This window comes from Gorilla gorilla, chromosome 13, assembly GCF_029281585.2.
Source record: "Gorilla gorilla gorilla isolate KB3781 chromosome 13, NHGRI_mGorGor1-v2.1_pri, whole genome shotgun sequence".
NCBI classification, from domain to species: Eukaryota; Metazoa; Chordata; class Mammalia; order Primates; family Hominidae; genus Gorilla; species Gorilla gorilla.
Genome location: NC_073237.2, coordinates 121,419,565 through 121,447,448, shown reverse-complemented (window position 1 = coordinate 121,447,448; position 27,884 = coordinate 121,419,565). Strand labels below are relative to the sequence as shown.

General features: G+C 39.9%; 1 protein-coding gene across 4 annotated transcripts in view; it reads left to right on the top strand.

Moving 5' to 3' along the window:
- Window positions 1-27,884, top strand: part of SCAI (suppressor of cancer cell invasion) — a 201,054-nt gene that overhangs the window by 62,641 nt on the left and 110,529 nt on the right. For 3 of the 4 annotated variants that reach the window (XR_008668725.2, XM_031014487.3, XM_055351898.2), the window contains exons 3-4: window positions 14,519-14,587; window positions 24,582-24,713. Coding sequence is in view for 3 of the 4 variants with exons in the window: in XM_031014487.3 (XP_030870347.1) it covers window positions 14,519-14,587; window positions 24,582-24,713 (201 nt within the window). In the remaining variant the exon portion in view is untranslated. The remainder of the gene's footprint in view (window positions 1-14,518; window positions 14,588-24,581; window positions 24,714-27,884) is intronic. The other variant, XM_031014486.3, reaches the window with a different exon arrangement.

The following is a 27,884-nucleotide window of genomic DNA, read 5'->3' as shown; positions in this document are numbered from 1 at the left end:
TCTTACATGGATGGCAGCAGGCAAAGAGATAACTTGTACAGGGGAACTCCCCTTTTTAAAACCATTGGGTCTCATGAGACTTATTCACTATCAGGAGAACAGCATGAGAAAGACTTGTCCCCGTGATTCGTTTACCTTCCACTGGGTCCCTCCCACAACATGTGGGAATTCAAGATGAGATTTGGGTGGGGACACAGTCAAACCATATCACAGTGGATTGTGATTGATGGTATAAATTATCAGCTTTAGTATTTACTACCTTTTATTGACTGTTTATGAGCACTTTCTGTGACATAATGTTATGAATATTGTCTAGTGGAATCTTCATAATACCTTTATGAGGGGTAAATAATATAAACTCTGTTTTGGAGTTGAAGAAATCCCAAAGCTGAGAAAAGTTAAAAACATGCCCAAAGTAAAATAGCTAGTAATTCGAGTCATTCCTTGAGAGGTAGATCTGATAACCAAAATCAATTTCTAAAAATTGTTTTAGTGATTCTTTTGGGTATCATAATATTTTTTTCAAAGAGTGATTTTTAATCACTGGGTAGGGGGAAGCCTGAAAATACGTTTACTTATGTTTTAAGGAAAAGGAGAGGTAGGATCTATGGGATTTGAAATACTGGGATAACTCGGGATCAGACAACCCTATTTCACAATATTTGTGTTTTTATCTTAGGATGCATACTATGAGGGTTGTTTGGGAAGAAGAGCATGACTTTGGGGTTTTTCTTCTAACTGTGTAATTCTGGAGAAATAACTTACTTAAGCCTGTTTTTTCATCTCTAAATTCTGGTGACAGTGCCTACCTTATAGGAGTGTGCAGATGATATGTATATAAAATGCCTGGCATAGTTTCTGGAGCGTGGGAGCTTGATTTCTTCTGTACCCTGCCCCCTGCCTTTTTCTTCCTCCTTCCAGCTACAGGTGACTAAGGATCCAAGGAACTGAGGGCCGTTTTCTTTTTTTTTGGTAACTTCCCTCTAGTTAAGCAATCCCAGATTTTAAGCTGCTTTTGGTAGTATGTAGACAATCAAGGTACCTTTTAGAATTCACATGGCATCTTGTTTATTGCTGTAATTCAAGGAGTAATTCATGTGCTTTGTTAAGTGTTGTGCACATATTCCCTTCACAGACTTTGGGGTCTAATTCCTGCTTTCGTAATCAAATGCTGAATGAAAACTGAGGGTCAATAACTGTTCCGTGAAATACCAGTTTTTTTTTTTTTTAAGTCACCAACGTGTTTGCCAATACATATGAATTTGGATGCTAACAGGGATTTCTTAAGCACCATCTTGTAATTTCTGTAACTGTCATTGTGTCAACAGGATAGTAGTGTCATTTACAGACTCAAAGACTGGGAATTCTTGAACTAATGAGTTGTTAATTAAGGTAGGTTAAAAAAAAAACCCAGGCATTTTTATATGAAGATACTTTCTGTATGAAATTTGATTAGACAGTATAGCATTTAACTAGTAAGTGTGAAAAATTATTTACTAAGAAGCAAGGAACAGGATTTAAAAGAAGTACAACCAACTTCCAGTTATAGATGTCTGAGGAGCCTTTTCAATTATATGCTGATCTTCTCTCCCTTTTAATATCCTATTATGTGCCATATAATGAAGCAATAAAAAGGCTCACAATTTAAGCATTAATGATTGATTTAACCAAAGATATATAATTATTAGCTTACATAACCCCAAATAATGATATAATTAACAATAACATAACTAATGATGGGGGGAGGCACTGTGGGAGCTATAAGAGAACAAAATCCTTATTTGCCATTTGCAGAAAATCTGTAATATCAAAAATAGATGAATCAAGCAATTGCAAGAAAAGCTTATTATATAGGAAAATAGAGGAAACTATTATCAAAATAGATGAATATCAAAAATAGATGAATCAAGTAATTGCAAGAAAAGCTTATATAGGAAAATAGAGGAAACTATTATCAAAATAGATGAATATCAAAAATAGATGAATCAAGCAATTGCAAGACAAGCTTATTATATACGAAAATAGAGGAAACTACCAGGTAAAACAGAAGAATTGAAAGTTTTTCGATTTTTGGTTTTTCTTACATTTTAGAGACAGGGTCTTTGTCTATCCCCCAGGCTGGAATACAGTGGTACAATTATGGCTCACTTGAACTCCTGGGCTCAAGTGATCCTCTTGCCTCAGATTCCTAAGTAGCTGGGGCTACAGGTGTGCACCACCACATCCACCTAATTTTTAGATTTTTTATAGGAGTCTCACTATGTTTCCCAGGCTGGTCTCAAACTCCCAGGCTCAAGTGACTCTCCTGCCTTGGCCTCTCAAAGCGCTGGGATTATAAGTGTGAGCCACTGTGGCCAGCCTAACAGTGGGAAGCTGTTGATGCTGGCAGTATAGGGGTGGTGGGGGGAAGGGTGAACCAGCAGACTACTGTCTTTAAGTGTTTGTGGGTAATGTTGGCTTTTTTTGAGATAGAGTTTCACTCTTATCGCCCAAGCTGGAGTGCAGTGGCGTGATCTCAGCTCACTGCAACCTCCACCTCCTGGGTTCAAGTGATTCTCCTGCCTCAGCCTCCCGAGTAGCTGGGATTACAGGCATGTGCCACCATGCCTGGCTAATTTTTTGTATTTTTGGTAGAGATGTGGTTTCATCACATTTGCCAGGCTGGTCTTGAACTCTTGACCTTAGGTGATCCGCTTACCTCGGCCTTCCAAAGTGCTGGGATTACAGATGTGAGCCAACACGCCCAGCCTAATGTTGACTTTTTTATTGTTTATATATTATTTTGACAAAAATAAAAGTTAACTATGAGAAAAGAAAAATATAAATATAAGCAATCCAAAAAAGTGAAGACAACTCACAAAAAGGAATAATGTATTTGCAAATCATTTATCTGACAAGGTGCTTTTATCTAGAATGTGTAATGAACTCTTAAAATGAAATAATAAAAAGAAAACCCATTAAAAAAATACACCAAAGGCTGGGTACGGTGGCTTACGCCTGTAATCCCAGCACTTTGGGAGGCAGAGGTGGGGGTGGATCACTTGAGGTCAGGAGTTCGAGTCCAACCTGGCCAACATGGTGAAACACTGTCTCTACTAAAAATACAAAAACTAGCCAGGCGTGGTGGCAGGTGCCTATAATCCCAGCTACTTGGGAGGCCGAGGCATGAGAATAGCTTGAACTTAGGAGGCAGAGGTTGTAGTGAGCCAAGATTGCACCACTAAACTCCGGCCTGGGCGACAGAGCAAGACTCCATCTCAAAAATAAATAAATAAATAAATAAATAAATGTCAAGTATCTGAGTAGATATTTCTTCAAAGGAAATATACAAAGCCCCAATAAACACATGAAAAGCCATCAGGGAAATCCAAATCTCTCTAGACAGATAATAACAAGTGTTTTTGAGGATGTGGAGAAGTACAATACTTCATACATTGCTGCATGTGTGAAATGGTACATTCACTTTGGAAAATAGTCTGGTAGCTCCTAACAGGGTTAATATAGAGTTGTCAGATGACCCAGCAATTCTACTAGGAGGTATACCCCCAGAAGAAATGAAAACATGTCTATACAAAATCTTGTAGGCAAATATTTGTAGCAGTATTATTCATAGTAGCCAAAAAGTGAAAGTCTGTTCATCAGTTGTTGAAAGGAGAAACAAAATTTGGCATATCCATACAATAGAGTATTACAAGGAAAAACAAATATAACCAATCAGTTACTGCTTAAAGAAAAAGTAATTTTTCTTTCTCCTTTGAGGAAAAGTTTATTCTTTTCTTACCTATCATGCATCCAATTTATTGTAGACAAAACATGAAATGTAGGAAAGCAGAATTGTGACGGAATACATCATATGACCATATGAGTGGGGACTGGCTCTGTCACCCAAGCCTGAGTGCAGTGGCGCTTCCACCTCACCTTCCCGAGTAGGTGAGACTACAGGCACACACCATCACGCCTGGCTGATTTTTTCATTTTTTTGTAGAAAAATGGAGTTTCTGCTGGGCGCAGTGGCTCACGCCTGTAATCCCAGCACTTTGGGAGGCCAAGGCGGGTGGATCACCTGAGGTTAGGAGTTCGAGACCAACCTGGCCAACATGGTGAATGAAACCCCGTCTCTACTAAAAATTTGCATTAGCCAGGTGTGATGGCACTTGCCTGTAGTCCCAGCTACTAGGGAGGCTGAGGCAGGAGAATTGCTAGAAACCGGGAGGCAGAGGGTTGCAGTGAGCTGAGATCACGCCACTGCACTCCAGCCTGGGTGACAGAGTGAGACTCTGTCTCAAAAAAAAAAGAAAGGAGGTGAGCCACCACCCAGCCATCCATGTTTCCTTTTTTCTTTCTTTCTTTTTTTGTTTTTTGGAAGTGCAGGCCACACAGTTTTGTTTTGTTTTGTTTTTTTGAGATGGCTTCTCACTCTGTGGCCTAGGCTGGAGTACAGTGGTGCAATCTTGGCTCACTACAACCTCCGCCCCCTGGGTTCAAGCGATTCTCCTATCTCAGCCTCCTGAGTAGCTGGGATTACAGGCGCGTGCCACCACGCCTGGCTAATTATTGTATTTTTAGTAGCAATGGGGTCTCACCATGTTGACCAAGCTGGTCTGGAACTCCTGACCTCAAGTGAGCTGCCTGCCTCGGCCTCCCAAAGTGCTGGGATTACAGATATGAGCCACCACGCCTGGCCCATAAGTATCTTTCAATGAGTTATTTTTATTGTTGTTCTGCTTAGTACAGATTAACCCAACATTTGATGACTAACAGCCTTCTGTCAGAGTATGCTGAGATGTTGCTCGAGTGTCCCCTCATGATTTTCATGTTGTTTGTATTTATACTACATACACAGACTGTTGGCCACTGTTGCTCTCATCTTTGTATATGATCGATCAACAAGGAAATGTCTGTTGGCTGGGTGTGGTAGCTCACACCTGCAATCCCAGCACTTTGGGAGGCCGATGAGAGTGGATCGCTTGAGGTCAGGAGTTCGAGACCAGCCTGGCCAACATGGTGAAACCTCATCTCTACTAAAAATACAACAAGGTCAGGCGTGGTGGCTCACGCCTATAATCCCAGCACTTTGGGAGGCCGAGGGGATTGGAAAACTTGAGGTCAGGAGTTCAAGACCAGCCTGGTCAACATGGTGAAACCCTGTCTCTACTAAAAATACAAAATTAGCCGGGCATGGTGGCACATGCCTGTAATCCCAGCTACTTGGGAGGCTGAGGCAGGAGAATCACTTGAACCTGGAGGCGGAGGTTGTTGTGAGCGGAGATCGTGCCACTGTACTCCAGCCTGGGCAACAGGAGCGAAACTCCATCTCAAAAAAAAAAAAATTAGCTGGGCGTGGTGGTGCGTGCCTGTAATCCCAGCTACTTGGGAGCCTGAGGCAGGAGAATTGCTTAAACCTGGGAGCAGAGGTTGCAGTGAGCCGGGAGATCATGCCACTCACAGAGTAAGTGAGAAGCTGTCTCAGAAAAAAAAAAAAAGAAAAAAAGAATGAAACATCTACGTGGCCTGCACTTCTTTACAGACTAAATAGAAATATAGACCTAATAGCTTGCTGATTGGTGATTGAGGCTTTTGCCTACATATCTTGTTTCCTCTTGAGTTTTGGTGTTATAAATAAATAAATGGTGATTTAAATGAAAGTTCATTGTATTTTCTGCCTCTGTGAGTTCTCTACTGGAGACAGTTTGAATGAATTGTTAGGAGTAGGCGGCTTTGAGTCATGCTTCCTTACATCCGTCTCCAGATTCATATTTTGGATGCTTTCTTTCATTTTGTGTATTTTTGTATTTCCTGCCCCATTAGCTTCATAAATAGTCATTCCATGCATCTTGTTTGTATGTATTGTTTTTAGATAACCAACTAACTGGACCTTAGTTTTTCATCTTTTATTTTTTTTGAGATGGAGTTTCACTCTTGTTGCCCAGACTGAAGTGCAGTGATGTGATCCTGCAACCTCCACCTCCTGGATTCAAGCGATTCTCCTGCCTCAGCCTCCCGAGTGGCTGGGATTACAGGCATGCACCACCATGCCTGGCTAATTTTGTATTTTTAGTAGAAACAGGGTTTCGCCATGTTGGTCAGGCTGGTCTCGAACTCCTGACTTCAGGTGATCTGCCCACCTCGGCCTCCCAAAGTGTTGGGATTACAGGCATGAGCCACCTTCCCTGGCCAGTTTTTTATATTAATAATATAAGAGTTTAGATTTTATTGGGTTTGTATTTAAATTAGATCAAGTTTGGATTTGGGAACCAGCATAACTGCAAGCCTGGAAATCCTTAGGAGATTCTATCTGTTCTTTGCCACTGAGAGAAGCACTGACTATTCTGAAAATAAGGCAGAATGAGGCCAGGCTCACGCGTTTAATCCAAACACTTTGGGAGGCCGAGGTGGGCGGATCACTTGAGGTCAGGAGTTCGAGACCAGCTTGGCCAACATGGTGAGACCCCCATCTCTACTAAAAATACAATAATTAGCCAGGCATGGTGGTGCACGCCTGTAATCCCAGCTACTCAGGAGGCTGAGGCAAGAGAATCGCTTGAACCTGGGAGGTGGGGGTTGTAGTGAGCCAAGATTGTGCTGCTGCACTCCAACCTGAGTGACAGAGCGAGACTCTATCTTTTTTTTTTTTTTTTTGATATGGAGTCTCGCTCTGTCACCCAGGCTGGAGTGCAGTGGTGCAATCTTGGCTCGCTGCAACCTCTGCCTCTCGGGTGCAAGCAATTTTCCTGCCTCAGCCTCCTGAGTAGCTGGGACTACAGGCGCGTGCCACCACACCTGGCTAATTTTTTGTATTTTTAGTAGAGACGGGGTTTCACTGTGTTAGCCAGGACGGTCTCGATCTCTTGACCTCATGATCTGCCCACCTCGGCCTCCCAAAATGCTGGGATTACAGGCGTGAAGGCATGAGCCACCGCGCCTGGCAACTCTATGTTAAAAAAAAAAAAAAAAAAGGAGAACGAGAGTGCTTAGGGAAATTGAGAGCATTTGGAAGAATAGGAAGAACAGAAGCCTGCAGTCTGTGAGTGAAATGTAAGGGTATTTGACTAACCATACAGGGAAAAGAAACCTTTCAGAGTGATTAAATCCTGTACTCTTCATTTTATTTACACATTTATTTTATTTTTATTTTTGTTTTTCTTTTTTAGCTTTACATTACATTGACCAGGCTGGTCATGAACTCCTGACCTTGTATAAGTGTCTTTTTGCTGCATAAACAGAGTCATAGGATAGACATTGCTCCAAAGAAGATATGCAGATGGCCAATAAGCAGGTGAAAAGATGCTCAGCATCACTTGTCATTAGAGAAATGCAAATCAAAACTACACTCATTCATATGGCTGCTATCAAGAAGGTATAATAGTAATAAATAGAAAATAACAAGTGTTGAGAAACATGGAGAAGTTGGAGCTCTTGTGCATTGTTGGTGGGACTATAAAATGATACAGCCACTGTGGAAAACAATATAGCAGTTCCTCAAAAAATTAAAAATAGAATCCTCATATGATCCAGCAATTCTACTTCTAGGTTTATATCCAAAAGAATTGAGAGCAGGTTCTTGATGAGATATTTGTATAGCCATGTTCATAGCAGCATTATTCACAGTAGTTATAACATGGCAGCAACCCTTGTGTCCATCAGTGGATGAATGGAGAAGCAAAATATGGTATATAAAAACAAGGGCGTATTATTCAGCCTTAAAAAGGAAGGAAATACTGATATATGCTACACCATGAATGGATCATGAGGACATAATGCCAAATGAAGTAAGCTGGACACAAAAAGACAAATACTATATGATTCCACTTACATGATATTCTTAGAGTAGTCAAACCTATCGACAGAAAGTAGATTGGTGGCTGCCACGGGCTAGGAGGAGGGGAAAATGGGGGAGTTATTAAGTAGTGGGTATAGAATTTCAGTTTTACAAGGTAAAAATGGAGATGGATGGTGGTGATGGCTATACAACACTATGGATATATTCAATACCACTGAACTGTACACTTAGAAACGGTTAAGATGGTAAATATGTATATTTTACCACAATAAAAAAGTAAAAAAATAAGTCATAGGAATAAATTTTTAAAAGCTATTTTCTACATTTTTCAATTTTTTCTGTTTTATTTCTTCATTTATACTCAGTTTATTAAACACTGTTTCATTGTTATTTTTGTACATTGGAATGATATAATTCTTAATACAGTTACTTGAGTAAGAGAAGAAATTTTTAATGTAACTATATCTTTTCTCAGTATAAGAATCTCTACTCTCTTACGCCTGTAATCCCAGCACATTGGGAGGCCAAGTGGGCGGATCATGAGGTCAGGAGATCGAGACCGTCCTGGCCAACATGGTGAAACCCCGTCTCTACTATAAATACAAAAATTAGCTGGGCGTGGTGGTGCCCGCCTGTAGTCCCAGCGACTCAGGAGGCTGAGGCAGGAGAACCGCTTGAACCTGGGAGGCAGAGGTTGCAGTGAGCCGAGATTGCACCACTGCACTCCAGCCTGGTGACAGAGCAAGACTGTCTCAGAAAAAAAAAAAAAAAAAAAAAAGACTATCTACTATCCCCTGTCTCTTGCCCTCTTTAGTTTTCCCTTCTGGCACTGGCATTGAAACAAATTCATGCAGATCTGTATGCCTTAAGCAGTGAAAGTAATTTGTTCTTTTGCTCTGAACACGTCATGCTAATCAGAACTTAGTTTCCTCAATAAGTATGGACTAATTATACCAGTGTGCACTAGAGAAAATGCAGAATACAGCAAGGGGAGCCAACATTTACTCTGATTAACCAACATTCCTTTTGCTCTGTGTATCAAGTAATTGTGTGTTCTCTTTTTTTCCTGCCTTTTTTCCCTTTCACTGCAGTGCTTTCTGCTAGGTTGTGCTATGTCTCAGTTGAATTACTACTGGAATTTGTGTAATTGTGTGTGTTAGATAAACATCTCTCTTTTTCTATATTTGATAGGCAAAATGATGTCTTTATAGTCTTGTGGGCAATATTTTACAAATGGCCTTCTGGCTGTGTATCACTGCTGCTCCATGCCAAAACTCCTTTGGCTTCCTTTTCTTAAACTCTCTGTCCTCATGGTATTATTCAGTTTCTTTATACATTGATCAACAAGAAGTTTGGTACCTATGCATTTCTCTTTTCGTTATTATTATAGCATGTAACTTTTTTTCTTTGAGTTAGAGTCTCATTTTGTCACCCAGGCTGTAGTGCAGTGGCACAGTCATGTTCATTGCAGCCTAGAACTCCTGGGCTCAAGCGATCCTTCCACCTCAGCCATCCTAATAGCTAGGACTATAGGCACACAACACCATGCCAGGCTGATTTTTAAAAAAAATTTTTATAGAGATAGAGTCTTGTGATAGTACATTAGTCCATTTTCTCACAGGTAATAAAGACACACCTGAGACTGGGTGGTATAAAGGAAAAGAAGTTTAATGGACTCACACCTCCATGTAGCTAGGAGGCCTCACAATCGTGGTGGAAGGTGAAAAGCACATCTTACATGGCGGCAGACAAGAGAGAAAATGAGAACCAAGCGAAAGGGGTTTCCTCTTATAAAACCATCAGATCTTGTGAGACTTATTCACTACCATGAGAACAGTATGGGGGAAACCGCCCCCATGATTCAATTATCTCCCACCGGGTCCCTCCCACAACAAATGGGAATTATGGAAGCTACAATTCAAGATGCGATTTGGGTAGGGACACAGCCAAACCATATCAGATATTGCCCAAGCTAGTCTTGAACTCTTGGCCTCAAGTGTTCCTCCTACCTTGGGATTACAGGCATGAGATTACAGGCGTGAGCCACCATGCCTGGCCTTGTAATTTAACTTCAGTAACATGTTGGAATAAGACAAAAAGATTGTTTTGGCCTGGTGTGGTGGCTCATGCTTGTAATCCCAGCACGTTGGGAGGTCGAGGTAGGTGGATCATTTGAGGTCAGGAGTGCTAGACCAGCCTGGCCAACATGGTGAAAACCTGTCTCTACTAAAAATACAAAAACTAGTTGGGTTTGGTGGCAGGTGCCTGTAATCCCAGGTACTAGGAGGCTGAGGCAGGAGAATTGCTTGAATCCTGGAGGTGGAGCTTGCTATGAGCTGAGATTGCACTGCTGCACTCAAGCCTGGGCAACAGGGCGAGACTATGTCTCAAAAAAAAAAAAAAAAAAAAAGATTGTTTTTAGAAAATAATTTGTGCATAATTCATGATAATTTTATGCTATCCTTGATACATGAAGATGCTTCACACTGTGGTAAGGACCAGCTTTTAGAGCTCTGTCATTTGTTCTCATTATAGGAATGCCATCTGTACCAAGTGGTAGCTATTCTGTTTATACTGAATATGGCAAAACCATCATCATCACCCCTCACATATACACACATATTCAACACTTTCTGTACTTGGTATTTTTCAATTTATGCTGTTTTGGAGTGTATTTGCAACAATTTTGCAACTAACAATTTCATGGTATAGTGTAATTTATAGCACAGTTTCATATCTGTTAGTTCATTTTATTGTGCAACAACTTTAAGAGCTAGGTATTATTAATATTCCATTTTTACAGCTGAGACATGTGATAGTATTTTATGCTCATGCTTAATTATACAGCCATTCCATCTCTTTGTATGTTTTTTAAAAATATGAGCTCATGGCCGGGCACGGTGGCTCACGCCTGTAACCTCAGCACTTTGGGAGACCGAGGTGGGCAGATCACCTGAGGTCAGGAGTTCGAGACCAGTCTGGCCAACATGGCGAAACCACATCTCTACTAAAGTACAAAAATCAGCCAGGTGTGGTGGCGGGCGCCTGTAATCCCAGCTACTCAGGAGGCTAAGGCAGAGAATTGCTTGAACCCGGGAGGTGGAGGTTGCAGTGAGCCGAGATCATGCAACTGCACTCTAGCCTTGGTGACAAGAGCGAGACGACGTCTCAAAAAAAGAAAAAAAAAAAAGACCAGGTGCAATGGCTGACGCCTGTAATCCCAGCACTTTGGGAGGCTGAGGCGGGTGGATCACAAGGTCAGGAGATCGAGACCATCCTGGCCGACATGGTGAAACCCCGTCTCTACTAAAAATACAAAAATATTAGCCGGGCGTGGTGGTGGGCGCCTGTAGTCCCAGCTACTCGGGAGGCTGAGTCAGAAGAATGGCTTGAACCCCAGAGGTGGAGCTTGCAGTGAGCCAAGATCACGCCACTGGACTCCAGCCTGGGCAACAGAGCAAGACTCCATCTCAAAAAAAAAAAAAATCTGAGCTCATAACAAAATGATCCCTTTCTTAGCATGTGATTTCCATAAATGCTCTCCTTTCTTTGTCAGAATAAATTTTTTTGTTTTTTAATTTTTTTTTTCTTGAGATGGAGTCTCACTCTGTCTCCCAGGCTGGAGTGCAGTGGCATGATCTTGGCTCACTGCAACCTCTGCCTCTCGGGTTAAAGTGATTCTCCTGCCTCAGCCTCCTGAGTAGCTGGGGTTACAGGTGCATGCCACCAGGCCTGGCTAATTTTTTTGTATTTTTAGTAGAGACGGGAGTTTCACCATGTTGACCAGGTTGGTCTTGAACTCCTGACCACAAGTTTTCCAACCACCTTGGCCTCTCAAAGTGCTGGGATTATAGGCATGAGGCACTGCGCCTGGTCAAATTTTTTGTTATATTTTTATTTTCTTTCCTATGTACTTCCTTTCTTTTCTCTGCCTGTTTACCTTTTCAGTCTGATCACAGAGTTGTTCCTTATGTTTTTGAAACATCACTAACTGCGGAATAATAACGATGGTGATATTATATATTATGTAGTGTTTTCAAACTGATTTTACAGCTGAAATCTTATTGTTATCTTCACAACAGGTATCTGAGGTAAGCAAGCCAAGTGTAAATTTATTTTTAATTTTTTTATAAAACATTTTTAGAGAATAATTGAGATGGGGTTTTGCCATGTTATTCAGGCTGGTCTTGAACTCCTGGCTTCAAGCAGTCTGTCTGCCTTGGACTCCCAAAGTGCTGGGATTAGAGGCATAAGCCTCTTTGTTTTTTGTTGTATTTTGTATTTTTTTGTTGTTTTTCAGACAGGATCTCACTCTGTCGGTCAGGTTGGAGTGTGGTGGTTCAGTCAGCTCACTGTAACCTCAAACTCCTGGGCTCAAGGGATCCTCCTGCCTCAGCTTCCCGAGTAGCTGGAACTACAGGTGCATGCCATCATGCCTGGCTAATTTTTTAATTTTTGTAGAGATGGGGTCTTGCTTTGTTGCCCAGGTTGGTCTTGAACATCTAGCCTCAAGTGATCCTCCTGCCTTGGCCTCCCAAAGTGCTAGGATTACAGGTGTAAGCCACCATGCCTGGCTTGTAAATTTCTTGTTTTGCTGGATTAAAAACTTGCAATCACAGTGTTAACTAAAGTTATTTTTGGTTAAAATCACATAACTAGTAACTGTTAGCAACAGAAATACTCGGGCTTTTGTGCTATACCAAGGCCCTTTCCACTGCCATTATGACTCCACTTTATGCATACTGGTATAATGTAATGCAGACTTAACATTATTTTCTCTCAAGATTTCTTTCAGACTTTCATATTACCAACTATTTACTCAGAATTCAGTCCAGAGAGGCAGTTTTTCTTGTTGCTTTGTCACAAACTTCCTATAAAAAGTAATTATCAACAAGGCAGGTCAATAATTTGCCAAATTTTCTTTACTCAGCAAAACACGTCTTTGAGCAGTTGTCCCTGCTCATTGTTGTTTTGCTTGTTTGCCCATTTTGTAATCTGTGTAAGGACTCTATTGATGTATTATGTATCTATGTATTAGTTTCCCAGGCCTGCTGTAACAAATGAAAGGGCATTGAACTTCATTAGTTGTCAGAGAAATGCAAATTAAGACCAAAATGAGAAATGACAAGCTGGGTGGCTTAAAACAACAGAAATTTATGCTTTCATAGTTCAGGAGGCCAGAATCCAAAATTAAGTGGTTGCAGAATTGGTTCCTTCTTAGCGACTCAGAAGGGAAATCTGTTCCGGGTCTCTCTCCCGGCTTCTGATGGTTGCCAGCAATCCTTGGCATTCCTTGGCTTGAAGCTGTGTGATTTTGATCTCTGCCTCCGTCTTCACGTGGCTGCCTTCCTTCCTGTCTGTCTTCACATGGCATTCTCCCTTCCCTGTGTGTCTGTCTCTGTGTCTCCTCTGCTCTTTAAGGACAGCAGTCACATTGTGTTCAGGGCCCACTCTACTCCAGCATGACGTCATCTTAACTTAGGCCTTAATTACATCTGCAAAACCCCTCTTTCCAAAGAAGGTCCCATCCCGTTCACAGGTACCAGAAGTTAGGACTTCAACATATCTTTTAAGGGGGACACAATTCAACCCATTAAAATATATGTTCTTTTTCCTTTGTCTCTACTTCTATTCTTGTGATATGTTTACCCATGTGCTTCCCACAAGTGTCTGTTGAATTGATCTTGTTTATGGATTTCCAGTCTGCCCACATAATTTATATATACAGTCGTGTTGCTTAACAACAGGGATATGTTCTGAGAAATGTGTCATGAGGCAATTTTGTTGTGCAAATATCATAGAGTGTACTTACACAAACTAGATGGTATAGGCTTCCTACATACCTAGGCTTCATGGTATAGCCTGTTGCTCCTGGGCTGCAAACCTGTACAGCATGGTACTGTACTGAATACTGTTAGCAATTATACAATGTTAAGTACTTGTATATCCAAACATATCTAAACATAGAAATGGTGCAGTAAAAACACAATGTAAGAGATTAAAAAATGGTTCCAAGCACAACTGCATCTTTAAAAAAAATAAATAGGCCAGGCGCAGTGGCTCACGCCTGTAATCCCAGCACTTTGGGAGGCCGAGGCAGGCGGATCACGAGGTCAGGAGATCGAGACCATCCTGGCTAACACAGTGAAACCTCGTATCTACTAAAAATACAAAAAATTAGCCGGGCGCGGTGGCGGGCGCCTGTAGTCCCAGCTACTCATGAGGCTGAGGCAGGAGAATGGTGTGAACCCGGGAGTCGGAGTTTGCAGTGAGCTGAGATCATGCCACTGCACTCCAGCCTGGGAGATAGAGTGAGACTCCGTCTCAAAAAAAAATAAAAAATAAATAAAATAAAATAAAAAATGGTATACCTATCAGGGCACTTACCATGAATGGAGCCTGCAGGACTGGAAGTTGCTTTGGGTGAGTCAGTGAGCAAGTGGTGAGTGAATGTGAAGGCCTAGGACATGACCATACACTTCTGTAGATTTTAGAATCACTGTACACTTAGGCTACACTAAATTGATTTAAAAATTTTTTCTTTGTTCTTGGGAATATAGAAATATACTTAACCTTTATATGTGTTGACCTTTTATCCAGAAACTTTGCTAAACCCACTGGTTAATTCTGATAATTACATATAGATTCTTTGGAAATTTCTATGGAAATGTTCATGTTATGTACAAATAATAACAGCTTATATCTTTTTTGTTTTCTTTTTTTCTTTATTCAATACAGTATCAGAGGTTCTGCTGATAGCAGTCATTCACAATCTCAAGGGGAAAGATATCAACATTTCACTGAAAAGTATGATTTTTGCTATAGTTTTAAAATACATATCCTTTATAAAATTAATGAAGCTCCCTTTCTGTTCCTAGTTTGCTGAGTTGGTTTCTTTTTCTTAATTGTGAGCCAATGTTAAATTTTACCAAATGTGAGTTGTGCATCTGTTGAGCAATTGTAGTATGATTTTTGTCCTTCATTCTACTTGTGTGATAAATTACAGTGATTGATTTTCAAATATCAAACCAACTTTACATTCCTAAAATAAGTCCAATTTTGTCATGTCCTTTTTATATATTGCCGAATTGGACTTGCTAACATTTGGCTTAGTATATTTGCATCTATACTCATTAGTGAGAATGGCCTGTAATTTTGCTTTCTTATAATATCCCTGTTAGGGTTTGGTATCAAAATTATGTTGGCGTCATAAAATGAGCTGAGGAATGTTCCTTCTTCTCTATTCTGTAAGAGTTTATGTAAGATTGCCTCTTTTTCTTTTGTCTTCTTTAGATGTTTTTTATAAATTTGACAGTGAAACCACCTGGGTGTGAAGTTTTCATTGTGGGTAGGCTTCAATTAGGCTGTCAATGTTTTAGTAGATCTAGAACTCTTCAAAATTTCTTTGTGTATCAGGTTTAGCAATAAGTGTTTTTCTCAATGTTTGTCTATTTTACTTAAATGTTCACGTTGATGGCATTAAGTTATTTATAATATTCCTTTTGTGATCTTTTTGTTTTCAGCAGTGATACTCCTTTTTTTCATTCTTGATATTAGTTATTCTCTGTTGTTGTTTTTTTCCCCCATGGGTCATTCTTGCCAGGGTTTTATTAGTCTTTTTAAAGAACTAACTTTATTTTGTTGACTTTGTTGTGTTTCTTATTTAATTAATTTCATCTATGTAAATTTATTGCCCTCTTTTTTCTTTGGGTTTAATTGGCTGCTCTTATTGGCTGTTCATTTCCTAACCTCTTTTTAAATGTATGTGTTTAAAGGCCAGCCATTTCTCTCTAAGCATAGAATTATCTGTATCTATAAGCTTTAATTTTCATTGTGAATCAGTTCAGAATGTTTTCTACTTTTCATTATGATGTTTTTTGACCCGTGAATTATTTACATGGATATTTCTTAATTTCCAAACATGGGATTTTTTTGTTTGTTTGTTTTTTGAGATGGAGTTCCACTCTGTCGCCCAGGCTAGAGTGCAGTGGCACGATCTTGGCTCACTGCAACCTCCGCCTCCTGGGTTCAAGTGATTTTCCTGCCTCAGCCTCCCAAGTAGCTGGAGTTACAGGCACCCACCACCATGCCCAGCTAATTTTTGTATTTTTAGTAGAGACGGGATTTCACTATGTTGGCCAGTCTGGTCTTGAACTCCTGACTCCAGGTGATCTGCCCACCTCAGCCTCCCAAAGTGCTGAGATTACAGGTATGAGCCACTGCGCCCACCTGAGAATTTTTTTAGTAATATTTTGGCTATTGATTTCTCACTTACTTGCAGTGTGATCAGAAGGTATACTGTAATTTTAATTATTTGTGACATCTAGGGACTTGGTTTATATCTAGCATAGAATTAGTATTTATTTACTTATTTATTTGAGATGGAGTATGAGAATTAGTATTAATTAATTAATTTATTTATTTGAACCACGGCACCCGTCTAGAATTGGTCTTTATGATTGCTCCATGGGTATGTGAATAAAAAAGACATATTCTGCAGTTTGTAGATGTGTGGTTCTCTATATTTCAGTTAGATCAACTTTATTAATGGGGATTTTAAAACTCCTACTATCGTTAGTCTTTTTTTATGATTCTTTTGTTAGTTACTGAGGGATATGTTCTAAAATTTCCCCTTATGATTGTGGATTTGTCTGTTTCTTCATTTAGTTTTATCCATTTTTATTTATATATTTTGAGGCTATGTTATTAGGTGCATATGATTTTTAGAAATATATTGAATTGGCTGGGCGTGGTGGCTCACGCCTGTAATCCCAGCACTTTGGGAGGCCAAGGCAGGGGGATCACCTGAGTCTGGAGTTCAAGATCAGCCTGGCCAATATGGTGAAACCCCATCTCTACTAAAAATACAAAACTTAGCTGGGCATGGTGGTGCATGTCTGTAATCCCAGCTACTTGGGAGGCTGAGGCAGGAAAATCACTTGAACCTGGGAGATGGAGGTTGCAGTAAGCCGAGATCCCGCCATTGCACTTCAGCCTGGGTGATAAGAGTGAAACTCTGTCTCAAAAAAAAAAAAAAAAAAAAAAAAAGATAAAAGGGATATATTGACCTGAACACTTTGTCACTAGGGAATATTCTTCTCATCTATGTTGATTTTTTTTTTGGGGGGGGACTTAAACTCAGTGTCGCCTGATAATAGCGTAGCTACACTTCTTCCCTTTTGGTTGATGTTTCAAGATATGTATTTTCCATACTTTGACTTACAACCTTTTCAATCTTTTACTCATGTATCAGTTTTTTTTTCTTAAATCCAATCTGATGGACTTCATCATTAAATTTTAGTACTTAGTTCATTAAAATATATTGTAGCTACTGACATATTGTGTTTTAATTTTACTGTTACACTCTTTGCCTTCCATTTGTCCTGTCTTTTCTATATTCATTCTTTTTTTTTTTTTCCTCCTTTGAGATTGATTCTCACTCTGTCACCTAGGCTAGAGTGCAGTGGTGCGATCTTGGCTCACTGCAACCTTCACTTCCTGAGTGGCTGGGATTACAGGTGTGTGCCACCATGCCTATCTAATTTTTGTATTTTTAATAGAGATGCTGTTTTGCCATGTTGGCCAGGCTGGTCTCGAACACCCAATCCAAGTGATCCGCCCACCTCAGCCTCCCAAAGTGCTGGGATTACAGGTGTGAGCTACCGCCCTGGGCCTAATCTTGCCCTTTTTTTGGGGGGGTGGGGGGTTATAATTAAAACCATTCTATTATTTGACTTCATTAGTACTTACACAGTGTTTTACATTTTTTTTTTTTTTTTTTTTTTTTTTTTTTGAGACGGAGTCTCACTGACACCAGGCTGGAATGCAGTGGTGTGATCTGGACTCACTGCAACCTCCTACTCCCTGGTTCAAGTGATTCTCTTGCCTCAGTCTCCCAAGTAGCTGGGATTACAGGCACGCACCACCATGCCCAGCTAATTTTTGTATGTTTAGTACAGACAGGGTTTCACCATGTTGGCCAGGCTGGTCTTGATCTCCTGACCTCATGATCCACCCATCTCAGCCTCCCAAAGTGCTGGGATTACAGGCGTGAGCCACCGCACCTGGCCTTTTTTTGTTTGTTTGTTTTTGCAATTTTGGCTCGCTGCAACCCCTGCCTCCCAGATTCAAGCGATTCTCCTGCCTCAGCCTCCTGAGTAGCTGGGATTACAGGCGTGTGCCACCACACCCGGCTAATTTTTGTATTTTTAGTAGAGATGGGGTTTCATTCACCATGTTGGTCAGGCTGGTCTCGAACTCCTTTGACCTTGTGATCCACTCACCTTGGCCTCCCAAAGTGCTGAGATTACAGGCATAAGCCACCGCGCCCAGCCTGCTTTTTTTTTTTTTTTTTAATTTTAATATAGAGACTAGGCTGGGCACAGTGGCCCGTGCCTGTAAATCTAGCACTTTGGGAGGCTGAGGCAGGAGGATTACTTGAGTCCATGAGTTTGAGACCAACCTGGGCAACATGGGGAGACCATGTCTCTACAAAAAAATACAAAAAATTAGCCGAGCATGGTGGTGTGCCTGGAGACCCAGCTACTCAAGAGGTTGAGATAGGAGGATGACTTGAGCCTGGGAAGCGGAGGTTGCAGTGAGCCATGATCACGCCACTGCACACCAGCCTGGGCAACATAGCGAGACCCTGTCTCCAAAAAAAAAAAATCTAGAGATTAAGGCATGCTTTCCTGACTTAAAATTTAGTATAAATTATTATTTTTGTCACTTTCAGAATAATGCAAGGACCTCAGCAAACTTTAACTCCATTTATTCCCCTTTCAATTAATAGACTAACATTTTTTCCATTCTTCTGTAAAACACATACATATCTTCATTTTATAATGTCAATATTTGCTTATATTTACCCATGCATCTCCTTTACCCTTGCTCTATATTTTTTTCCTATATCTCTAAGTTTCTTTTTTTGATTATTTTCCTTTTGCTTAAAGGACACTCTTCTTTTCCTTTTGTTCTGCTGGTGATGAATTCCATATATTTTGTTTACTTTTCTTTTCTTCGTTTCATTTCTTTCATTTTGAGTTGGGTCTTGCTCTGTTGCCTCCAGTGGTGTGCAGTGACACTGTTATAGCTCACTGCTACCTCAAACCCCTGTGCTCAAGCAGTCCTCCCACATCAGTCTGCTGAGTAGCTGGGACCACAGGTATGTGCCACCATGCCTGGCTAGCTTTTGTATTTTTTTGTAGAGTCAGCGTTTCACTGTGTTGCCCAGGCTGATCTCTAACTTCTGGACTCAAGTGATCTGCCCTTCTCAGCCTCCAAAGTGTTGGGATTACAGGCGTGAGCCACCGGGCCCAGCCTTGAACAATATTTTTTTAAGTTTAGGTTTTATATTACTTTGTCCAAAACTATTACCATAATCCATTTCAATTCATAAGACTGAAATAAATACTTGAGGTATTTGAAGTTCTATTGAAGGTTTAGTTGAAGAGCAAGAATAAATGTAACATGGGTTTAGCCCTTAAGGACTTTTTTTTTTTTGAGACGGAGTCTCGCTGTATCGCCCAGGCTGAAGTGCAGTCGCACGATCTCTGCTCATTACAAGCTCCGCCTCCTGGGTTCATGCCATTTTCCTGCCTCAGCCTCCAGAGTAGCTGGGACTACAGGTGCCCACCACCATGCCTGGCTAATTTTTTGTATTTTTAGTAGAGACAGGGTTTCATCGTGTTAGCCACTATGGTCTCGATCTCCTGACCTCATGATCTGCCCTCCTCAGCCTCCCAAAGTGCTGGGATTACAGGCGTGAGCCACCGTGCCTGGCCAAGGACTTTATAATCTGGTATGACATGAGGCACAGGTTTCTGTAATATTAGAGTAGAATGTGATAAGTAGCAGCTACAAGGAAGGATGGTATATTTATGAAATACTTGAATAGGAACACTGAGAAAGTCATGAAACACAAACTATTTGTCTTTTGCAACCTAGCTGTATTAGTCCATTTTCATGCTACTCATAAAGCCATACCTGAGACTGGGAAGAAAAAGAGGTTTAATTGGACTTATAGGTCCACATGGCTGGGAAGGCCTCAGAATCATGATAGGAGGTGAAAGGTGCTTCTTACATGGCAGTGGCAAGAGAAAATAAGGAGGAAGCAAAAGCGGACACCCCTGATAAAACCATCAGATCTTGTGAGACTTACTCACTATCATGAGAATAACATGGGAAAGATGGCCCCATGATTCAATTACCTCCCCGTGGTTCCCTCCCACAACACATGGGAATTCTGGGATTTACAATTCAAGTTGAGATTTGGGTGGGCCAAACCATATCACTAGCATACTGAAAGATTTAAAAATATATATGATGATCTTTTTGGTTATATATTCAGAATACCTGGCTGTTTGCAAGACAGTTGGAACTACTTTGAAGAAATATGCCACTCTGAAGATGTCTGCTGAGAATTATCTCCACAAACAATGCTGTTGCTAAGATTACATATTAATGCCATCTTTATGTGGCCATATGTCTTTATCAGTTTCCTTTCACTATCTGCCATGGCTTTTTTTTTTTTTTTCGTACTAAGCCTTCTAAATCTGGCATATTTTACACTTACACCTCACATTTATAGCACATCTCAATTCAGAGTAGCCATGTTTCAAGTGCCAAATAGTGACAAAAGGCTAATGACTACACTTTTGGACAGTGTGTGTCTAGATGGTGAGATAGACTTTTCAAAAAACAAATAATTGTTATATTTGTTTAACTCTTTGTGAAGTAACTGAAGAAGCCCCTACTGACTTGATCAGAAGTAGGTGCCAGGGAGAGATTTAGATTTTCAAGGAAAGTTTTACAGAAAAGTTGTCGTTTGAATGCTGTCTTCAACTATGAATATAAATTTGGTAGGTGTACAAAATAGGCCAGGGGAATAGCATGTAAATCATGATGCTGTATAAGAGTAGGATTGGTTCAGAGGCTTTCAAGTATTTCCTTGTGGTTGGAGAATAAGTACGTGTGTGCTAGTGGAAGGTGAGACTGGAAAGATAGATTTTGAAGAATGTCAGATGCTAGTGATTCTTCACCAGTTCTTGTGTTATGAGTAATTTACCAGTAATGACAGTTAACCTCAGGATAAATTTTCTGCAGTGTAATTGATAGATCTCATAGAATGACCATTTAATGTCCCCTCATACATTCAGGGAAACTCATGGGTTTGAACTAATTTACACTGCCTCTAGCAACTATGCTGGTTTCAGTGCATGTTCAACTGCTGTAATTAGTGTAGTTTTAATGTGCTCATTTTGCTGCATTAGGTTTGTATTTTGTTACTGTATTTTACTATGTTTGTATTTTGTTCACCAATTCATCATTGGTGGTTGAACATTTTTCTTATTAACATTGAAATTTACTCCTGTCTAGTCCTTAGACCCCATTCAGGCCTTACCAGTTGTCTCAATAACATCCTTTACAGCAGAAGGATCCAGGGGAGAATCAGGCATTATACCTCAGTTTTCCCTTGTCTTTGAAGGAAAGTACTTGACATTTTTGAAGATTGCAGGTTGGTTATTTTGTAGAATGTCCCCCAACTTGCTTTTGTCTGTTTCCTCATGATTAGACTCAGGCTACAGAACTTTGACAGGAACAGTACTTCTCATCGCATGGGACTTTGATTTGTCTGATTAGTAATGATGTTCGCTTTGATCATTTGATCAAGGCAGTGTCTGCTGGGTTTTACTGCTGTGAAATTACGTTTTCCCTTGGAAGTAATGTGTAGTTTATGGGGGAAGTATTCTGAAACTATCCCATTCACTACCACACTTTCCATTTATTCACTCATTTATTTATATCTATATTGATTCATGATTTCTTATTTTGTTCAGTAGGTTATAATCCATTGCTATTACTATTGGTATTGATGCTGAAATTACTCTGTTTGGCCAGTGGGATCTCCTTCAAGCTTGATCCTATGTCTTTTTGACATTCTTTAGCATTCCTTGAGGACTTTCTTGCATACTACCACAAGATATTCCAGATTCATCCTGTACTTTTTCTACCCCTGTGCTGTAATTAGTGAATTACAATTCTCCAGAGATGTCTGGTTCCTTTTATTGGAGAATGGTATTAGGGGCCAAGTGTTAGGTGCTAGAAACGTTCATACCACTGGGGAGGGAAGATGATCACTGCTCCAAGGCGCTCTCAGTAGATAGAATTACAGAGCTAGGGAGTATGCATCTGTGTGTGCTTATGTAGACACACACACCATGCATGTATGTCCATGTTTTCAGAAATCCATTAGTTCACTCATACTTACAGTTTATTTTTTTTGAAACGCAGTCTCGTTCTGTTGCCCAGGCTGAAGTACAGTGGCATGATCTCAGCTCACCTCAACCTCCGCCTCCTGGGTTCAAGTGATTCTCCTGCCTCAGCCTTCCAAGTAGCTGGGGACTGCAGGCACACCCCACCATGCTGGGCTAATTTTTGTATTTTTTGGTGGAGATGGGTTTCACCATGTTGCCCAGGCTGGTCTCAAACTCCTGACCTCAAATGATCCACCCACCTTGGCCTCACTCAGGCATGAGCCACTGCACCTGGCCCAGTTTCAATCCACAGAGTTCATTCTAACTTTTTCCATTTCCATATTTGCATTTCCCTTCTCTGCCAAGTGAGAACTCTGGGTCCCATTGCCTTTGATAAATCTTTTTTAAAAAAGAATTTTTTTTTTTCTTAAAGAAATGGGGTCTCGTTCTGTCACTCAGGCTGAAGTGCAGTGGAGGGATCATAGCTCTCTGCACCCTTGAACTGCTGGCCTCAGTCGATTCTCCTGCCTCAGCCTCCTGAGTAGCTGAGGTAGCTGAGTAGGCACCTGCCACCACATCTGGCTAATTTTTACATTTTTTGTAGAGACAAGATCTCACTGTGTTGCCCAGGCAGGTCTCAAACTCCTAGCCTCAAGTGATCCTCCTGCTTCTGCCTTCCAAAGTGCTGGGATTACAGGCGTGAGCCACTGCATCTGCCCTTAATAGATCTTATTTGATCCTTCCCTCTTTATATAGCAAATCTCCCATTGCTGCTTTGAACCCTTCTATGTGGAGGTGCCGTCACTGTGCTCAGGCTCCTACTTTCCCTGCCAGTCCTCCACCCTCATGGGTGCCCTCCTCCTCCTCCTCCTCCACACTCGGCCTTCAACATCCTGTGCAAGCTGGCTCTGCCTGCGAATGGCCTCCTCACATAGCTTATATTCCGACACCCATGCAGGTACCCTGTGATGTGGATACCCACTTGGTGGCTGTAAGAGTGAATTTTTCAGGAAGGGAAGAGAATTCTGATTTCCTAAGTTTTACTTTAATGGTTCTAGCTGTGGGATTATTTTGACATTCTTTGAGTCCTTTCAATTTTAGGTGTTACATTTTCTCTAATTCTGGGAACTTTAGTCATTATTTCTGCAAATATTTCTTCACTCTCATTTGTGTTTTTCTCTCCTCCTGTGTAAGCTATTGTGTGGCAGTTGATTTCCCTCATTTCTCTATCTTATCTCTTGCTTTTTCTTTTATATATTTTATCTCTTTGTACTGTCTTTTGGCAGAGTACCCCAAATCTGATATTTTAGCTTATGAATTTGTTCAACTGTATCCTTTCTGTTCTTCAGTCCATCTATTAAAGTTCATTATTTCACCAATTGTATCACATTATTTCAGTGACTATATTTTGTCTGCCTATTTTTACATCCTACACCAGGACCAAATTTTCCTGTGTTGTTCCAGGAATTTCTGTCTGTGTGTAAACACAAATCAGTTTTTAAAATTTAGGTTTGTATTGTACATACTGTCTGACAACTTACTGTTGTTTTCTGTTTTTACATGGCAGGTTTATGAAATTTATTACAAGTGGAGATAGTTTCAATATAGTTTTAATATACGTCTGTGTGTGTACGTGTGTGTGTATGTATATGTGTGTGTGTGATTTTATATCCCTTTTATACTGAAGTATACTCATACCATTGCCTCACCTTCTTAAACAGAGTTGTAAGTTAGTGATTGGGCAGAGTGCAGTGGTCAGTATTCCTAACCATTTTCGTCTTTGGGGCCTTTAGGTTGTTTTCAATTTTTAAATGTTATGATACTAACTAAAATAAATACACGGATAAAGTGTTTTCCCATTTGTGGGATCATTTTCCAGAAGGATTTATAGAGTGGATCAAATGGACAAATAAATCAATATTTTTAGATTGTTAACCATGTAGAGGAATGCCTAGAACATAACAGGCATTCAAATAATATTTATTAGAGGAAAGGATATTATAAAAATTGCTTTCTAATATGGTTCCAATTTTCATCCATACCAATGATAGGAGATGATCTATTTTCTTTCTTTTTTTCTTTGTTTTTTGAGACGGCGTCTCGCTCTGTCACCCAGGCTGGAGTGCAATGGCACGTCTCGGCTCACTGCAACCTCCGCCTCCCTGGGTAAAGCAATTCTGCTGCCTCAGCCTCCTGAGTAGCTGGGACTACAGGCGCCCACCACCACGCCCGGCTAATTTTTGTATTTTTAGTAGAGACAAGCTTTCTCCATGTTGGCCAGGCTGGTCTCGAACTCCTCACCTCAGGTGATCCATCCACCTCGACCTCCCAAAGTGCTGGGATTACAGGTGTAAGCCACCGTGCCCGACTGAGATGATCTGTTTTCTTACAGTATCTTACACTTAAATTATATTTTTGTGATTTGATTGTAATCAGAAGAATTCTATATCTGTCTTGGATAAAAAATACTATCAGATGATATAACTAAGGTTTTTTTCTATTTTTATTTTTACCTACTGGATGAATGAACATATGTTTTCTTACAGGACTGAATTTGCTCTTAAAGAAATCATGTCCTCTGGAGGTGCTGAAGATGATATCCCACAGGGAGAGAGGAAAACAGTTACAGATTTTTGTTATCTTCTGGATAAATCTAAGCAACTGTTCAATGGGTTAAGGTGAGTGGACTCTTGGTGTTTTGAACTTTTCTTTAGTTCTGCATTCGTTTTTTTTCTTGCTGATGTGTGGTAAGTTTCCGAAAATTATGGGTAGAATGTCATATAAATTTCTGTATTAGAGTGATCATGATTTTTTCTTTGACATCATTTTTAAAATTCTTGGATAAAAAAACAATAGGAAAAGAGGATAACTTACACTGTTTTAGTCAAGTTAAAAAGAGCTGTTTTGTGAGATGGTTTTGTATACATTACTCAACTCACACCAGATCTGATTTTAATCTGGTTTTGCACATTAGGGTGTTGAGGTCTGAGGAGCCTAAATATGCATATGCAATTGAATGTGGAGCCTCCTATTGCATTTTTGTAATTTGTTTACTTGCTTGTTTCTTTTATTCTTTCTTTCTTTGTTTTCTGGGATGAAATGTCTGTGCCTAAAGTAATGATGGTTACCTTTGTCTACCAGATCGGGGTGGTGATGGTGGGGGGTGGGTAGAAAAAGTAATGATGAGGTGTTATAAACCATGCTATTTATGATTTAACCTGTATTTCAGTTCTTGAGACTCTTAGGATATTCACTGACTTCAGACCTAAAGCTTCATTAGCTTAGTACCAGTTAGAAGAAAATTCATCCAATAGGTAAAATTCTAGGGATAAACAGGTTTTATTTTTGAAAATTTACATAGGAAGGAGTGATTGTAAAGATACTAAGTTATTTTAAATTATGGTTTATTTATGGATAAAAATGAAATCTTTTTATCTTACATTTTACAATTGTATTATACATCCCCAGGTTTGGACGTATACTGGCAGGGTTTATTTTTAAACCAGATAATTTATCTTTTAAAAAAATTATGTGAATTTTTCAAATACCATTCTGTCTAAAGCTGCCCTTTTAATCATTCTCTTTTTCCTATATTCATTTGATTTGCTTCATGACACTCACCACTCTTAATATTATTTACTTGCTTATTATGTCTCTCCTGCATTAAAATGAAATGTCCCTAAGAGCAGGCCCCTGTTTGTCACTGTTTCTCTAGTTTTTAAGCCCATGTCTTGCACATTGTAAAGGCTTTGTGAATATTTGTTAAATGGAAGATTCCAAAGGCAGTATTCTTAACCCCTGCACTCTTCTGCTTCCTATTTTATGCTGCAGAGGAGATGTTTGAGATCATGTTTTTCTTTGGCTTTATAAATTAATTGTGTCTTTTTAAAGAATATTTTCTTTCACTATTTTAATTCAGAAGTTCTCCTTGGTATGCCTGGGGTTTAAATCTTTTATTTTCCTGTAATAGATTATTTTAAACCTCTTAAATTTGCATACTTAGACTTTTTTTTTTCTCTTTGCCTTCCAGGTATATTTTTTTTCTTCAACATTTAATTGGCACCCAGTATGTACCATATTCTGTATTGGGTACGAAAATTCAGAGATAAAGCTAACAGTCCCTGCCCTCAATTACTCTATGAGGAAATTATAAAAAAACAAAACCCAAGGCAAACTTCTGCTCACAGCAAGCCTCAGCTTTAGCACATCTAGTGAACCTATTTCACAGATAGGAACACATATCTGTGTGCCTATTGAAATTAAGTAAGTAAAAAGTTAAAAGAGGCCAGGCGCAGTGGCTCACCCCCATAATCCCAGCACTTCGGGAGGCTGAGGTGGGAGGATCACTTGAGCCCAGGAGTTTGAGATCAGCCTGGGCAACATGGTGAAACCTCGTCTCTACAAAACATGAAAAAATTAGCTGGATATGGTGGTGAGTGCCTCAAGTCACAGCTGCTCGGGAGACTGAGATGAGAGGATTGCTCAAGCCCAGGAGATCAAGGCTTCAGTGAACTGTGATCACACCACTGCACTCCAGCCTGGGTGACAGAGCAAGACCCTTAACCAAAAAATAAAAACAAAATCTTAAAGGGATTATAGATTTAAAGGTAGGAAGGCATTTAAAAGCTTGCATTTAAATCCCTTGTGTAACTTCTGGCACATGGGCTCTCAAACTTAAAACACTGACATAGTTATAATAGCTCGGACCCCATTTTTTTGAGACAGTTTTATGGAGCTATATTTATATACAATAAAATTTGCCCATTCAAAGTTTACAGTTGAAAAGTTTGGTATGTTTGCAGAGTTGTGCAGCTGTTAGTACGGTTTAATTTTAGATCATTTTAATCACCCCCAAAAGAAATCCGGTTCCTATTAGCAGTGATTCTACATTCTTCCAAATCCTAACCCCTGACAACCACCAATCTACTTTTTGTCTCTATGGATTTACCTATTTTGGATATTTTATATATTAAATAATTGGAATCATACAATATGTGGTCTTCTATCATGGACTTCTTTTGTTAACATAATGTTTTTGAGGTTCATCTGTGTTATAGCACATATCACTACTTTTATTAGTGATTAATATTCCATTGTAAGGATTTATCACAATTTGTCCAGTCATCAGTTGATAGACATTTGAGTTTTTTGGCTATCAAGAATAATAGTCCTATGAACATTTGTATACAAGTTTTTATGTGAGCGTAGGTTTTCCTTTTTTTTGAGACAGAGTGTTGCTCTTGTCATCCGGGCTGGAGTGCAATGACACGATTTTGGCTTACTGCAACCTCCGCCTCCTGGGTTCAAGCAATTTTCCTGCCTCAGCCTCCCGAGTAGCTGAAATTACAGGTGCCTAACACCACACCCAAGTAATTTTTGTATTTTTGGTAGAGACAGGTTTCACCATGTTGGCCAGGCTGGTCTTGAACTCCTGACCTCAGGTGATCCACCTGCCTCGGCCTCCCAAAGTGCTGGGATTACGATTCTCTTGGCCATATACCAAGGAGTAGAATTCCTGGGTCATATAGTAATTCTGTGTTTAACCTTTTGAGGACCTGCCAAACTGTTTTCCAAAGTGGCCTCATCACCAGTAATGTGTTCTAGTTTCTCCTCATTCTCATCAACACTTATTATTTTCTGTCTTTTTGATTATAGACATCCTACTGGATGTAAATGGTGTCTCTTGGTGGTTTTGATTTGAATTTCCCTAATGTTGGGCATCTTTTTATGTGCTTGTTAGCGATTTCTGGTTCTTCTTTGGGAAAGTATCTGTTCTAATTCTTTGACCAGTTAAAAAATTGAATTATTTTTAAAATTATTAATTTATAATTGTTTATATATTCTGGATA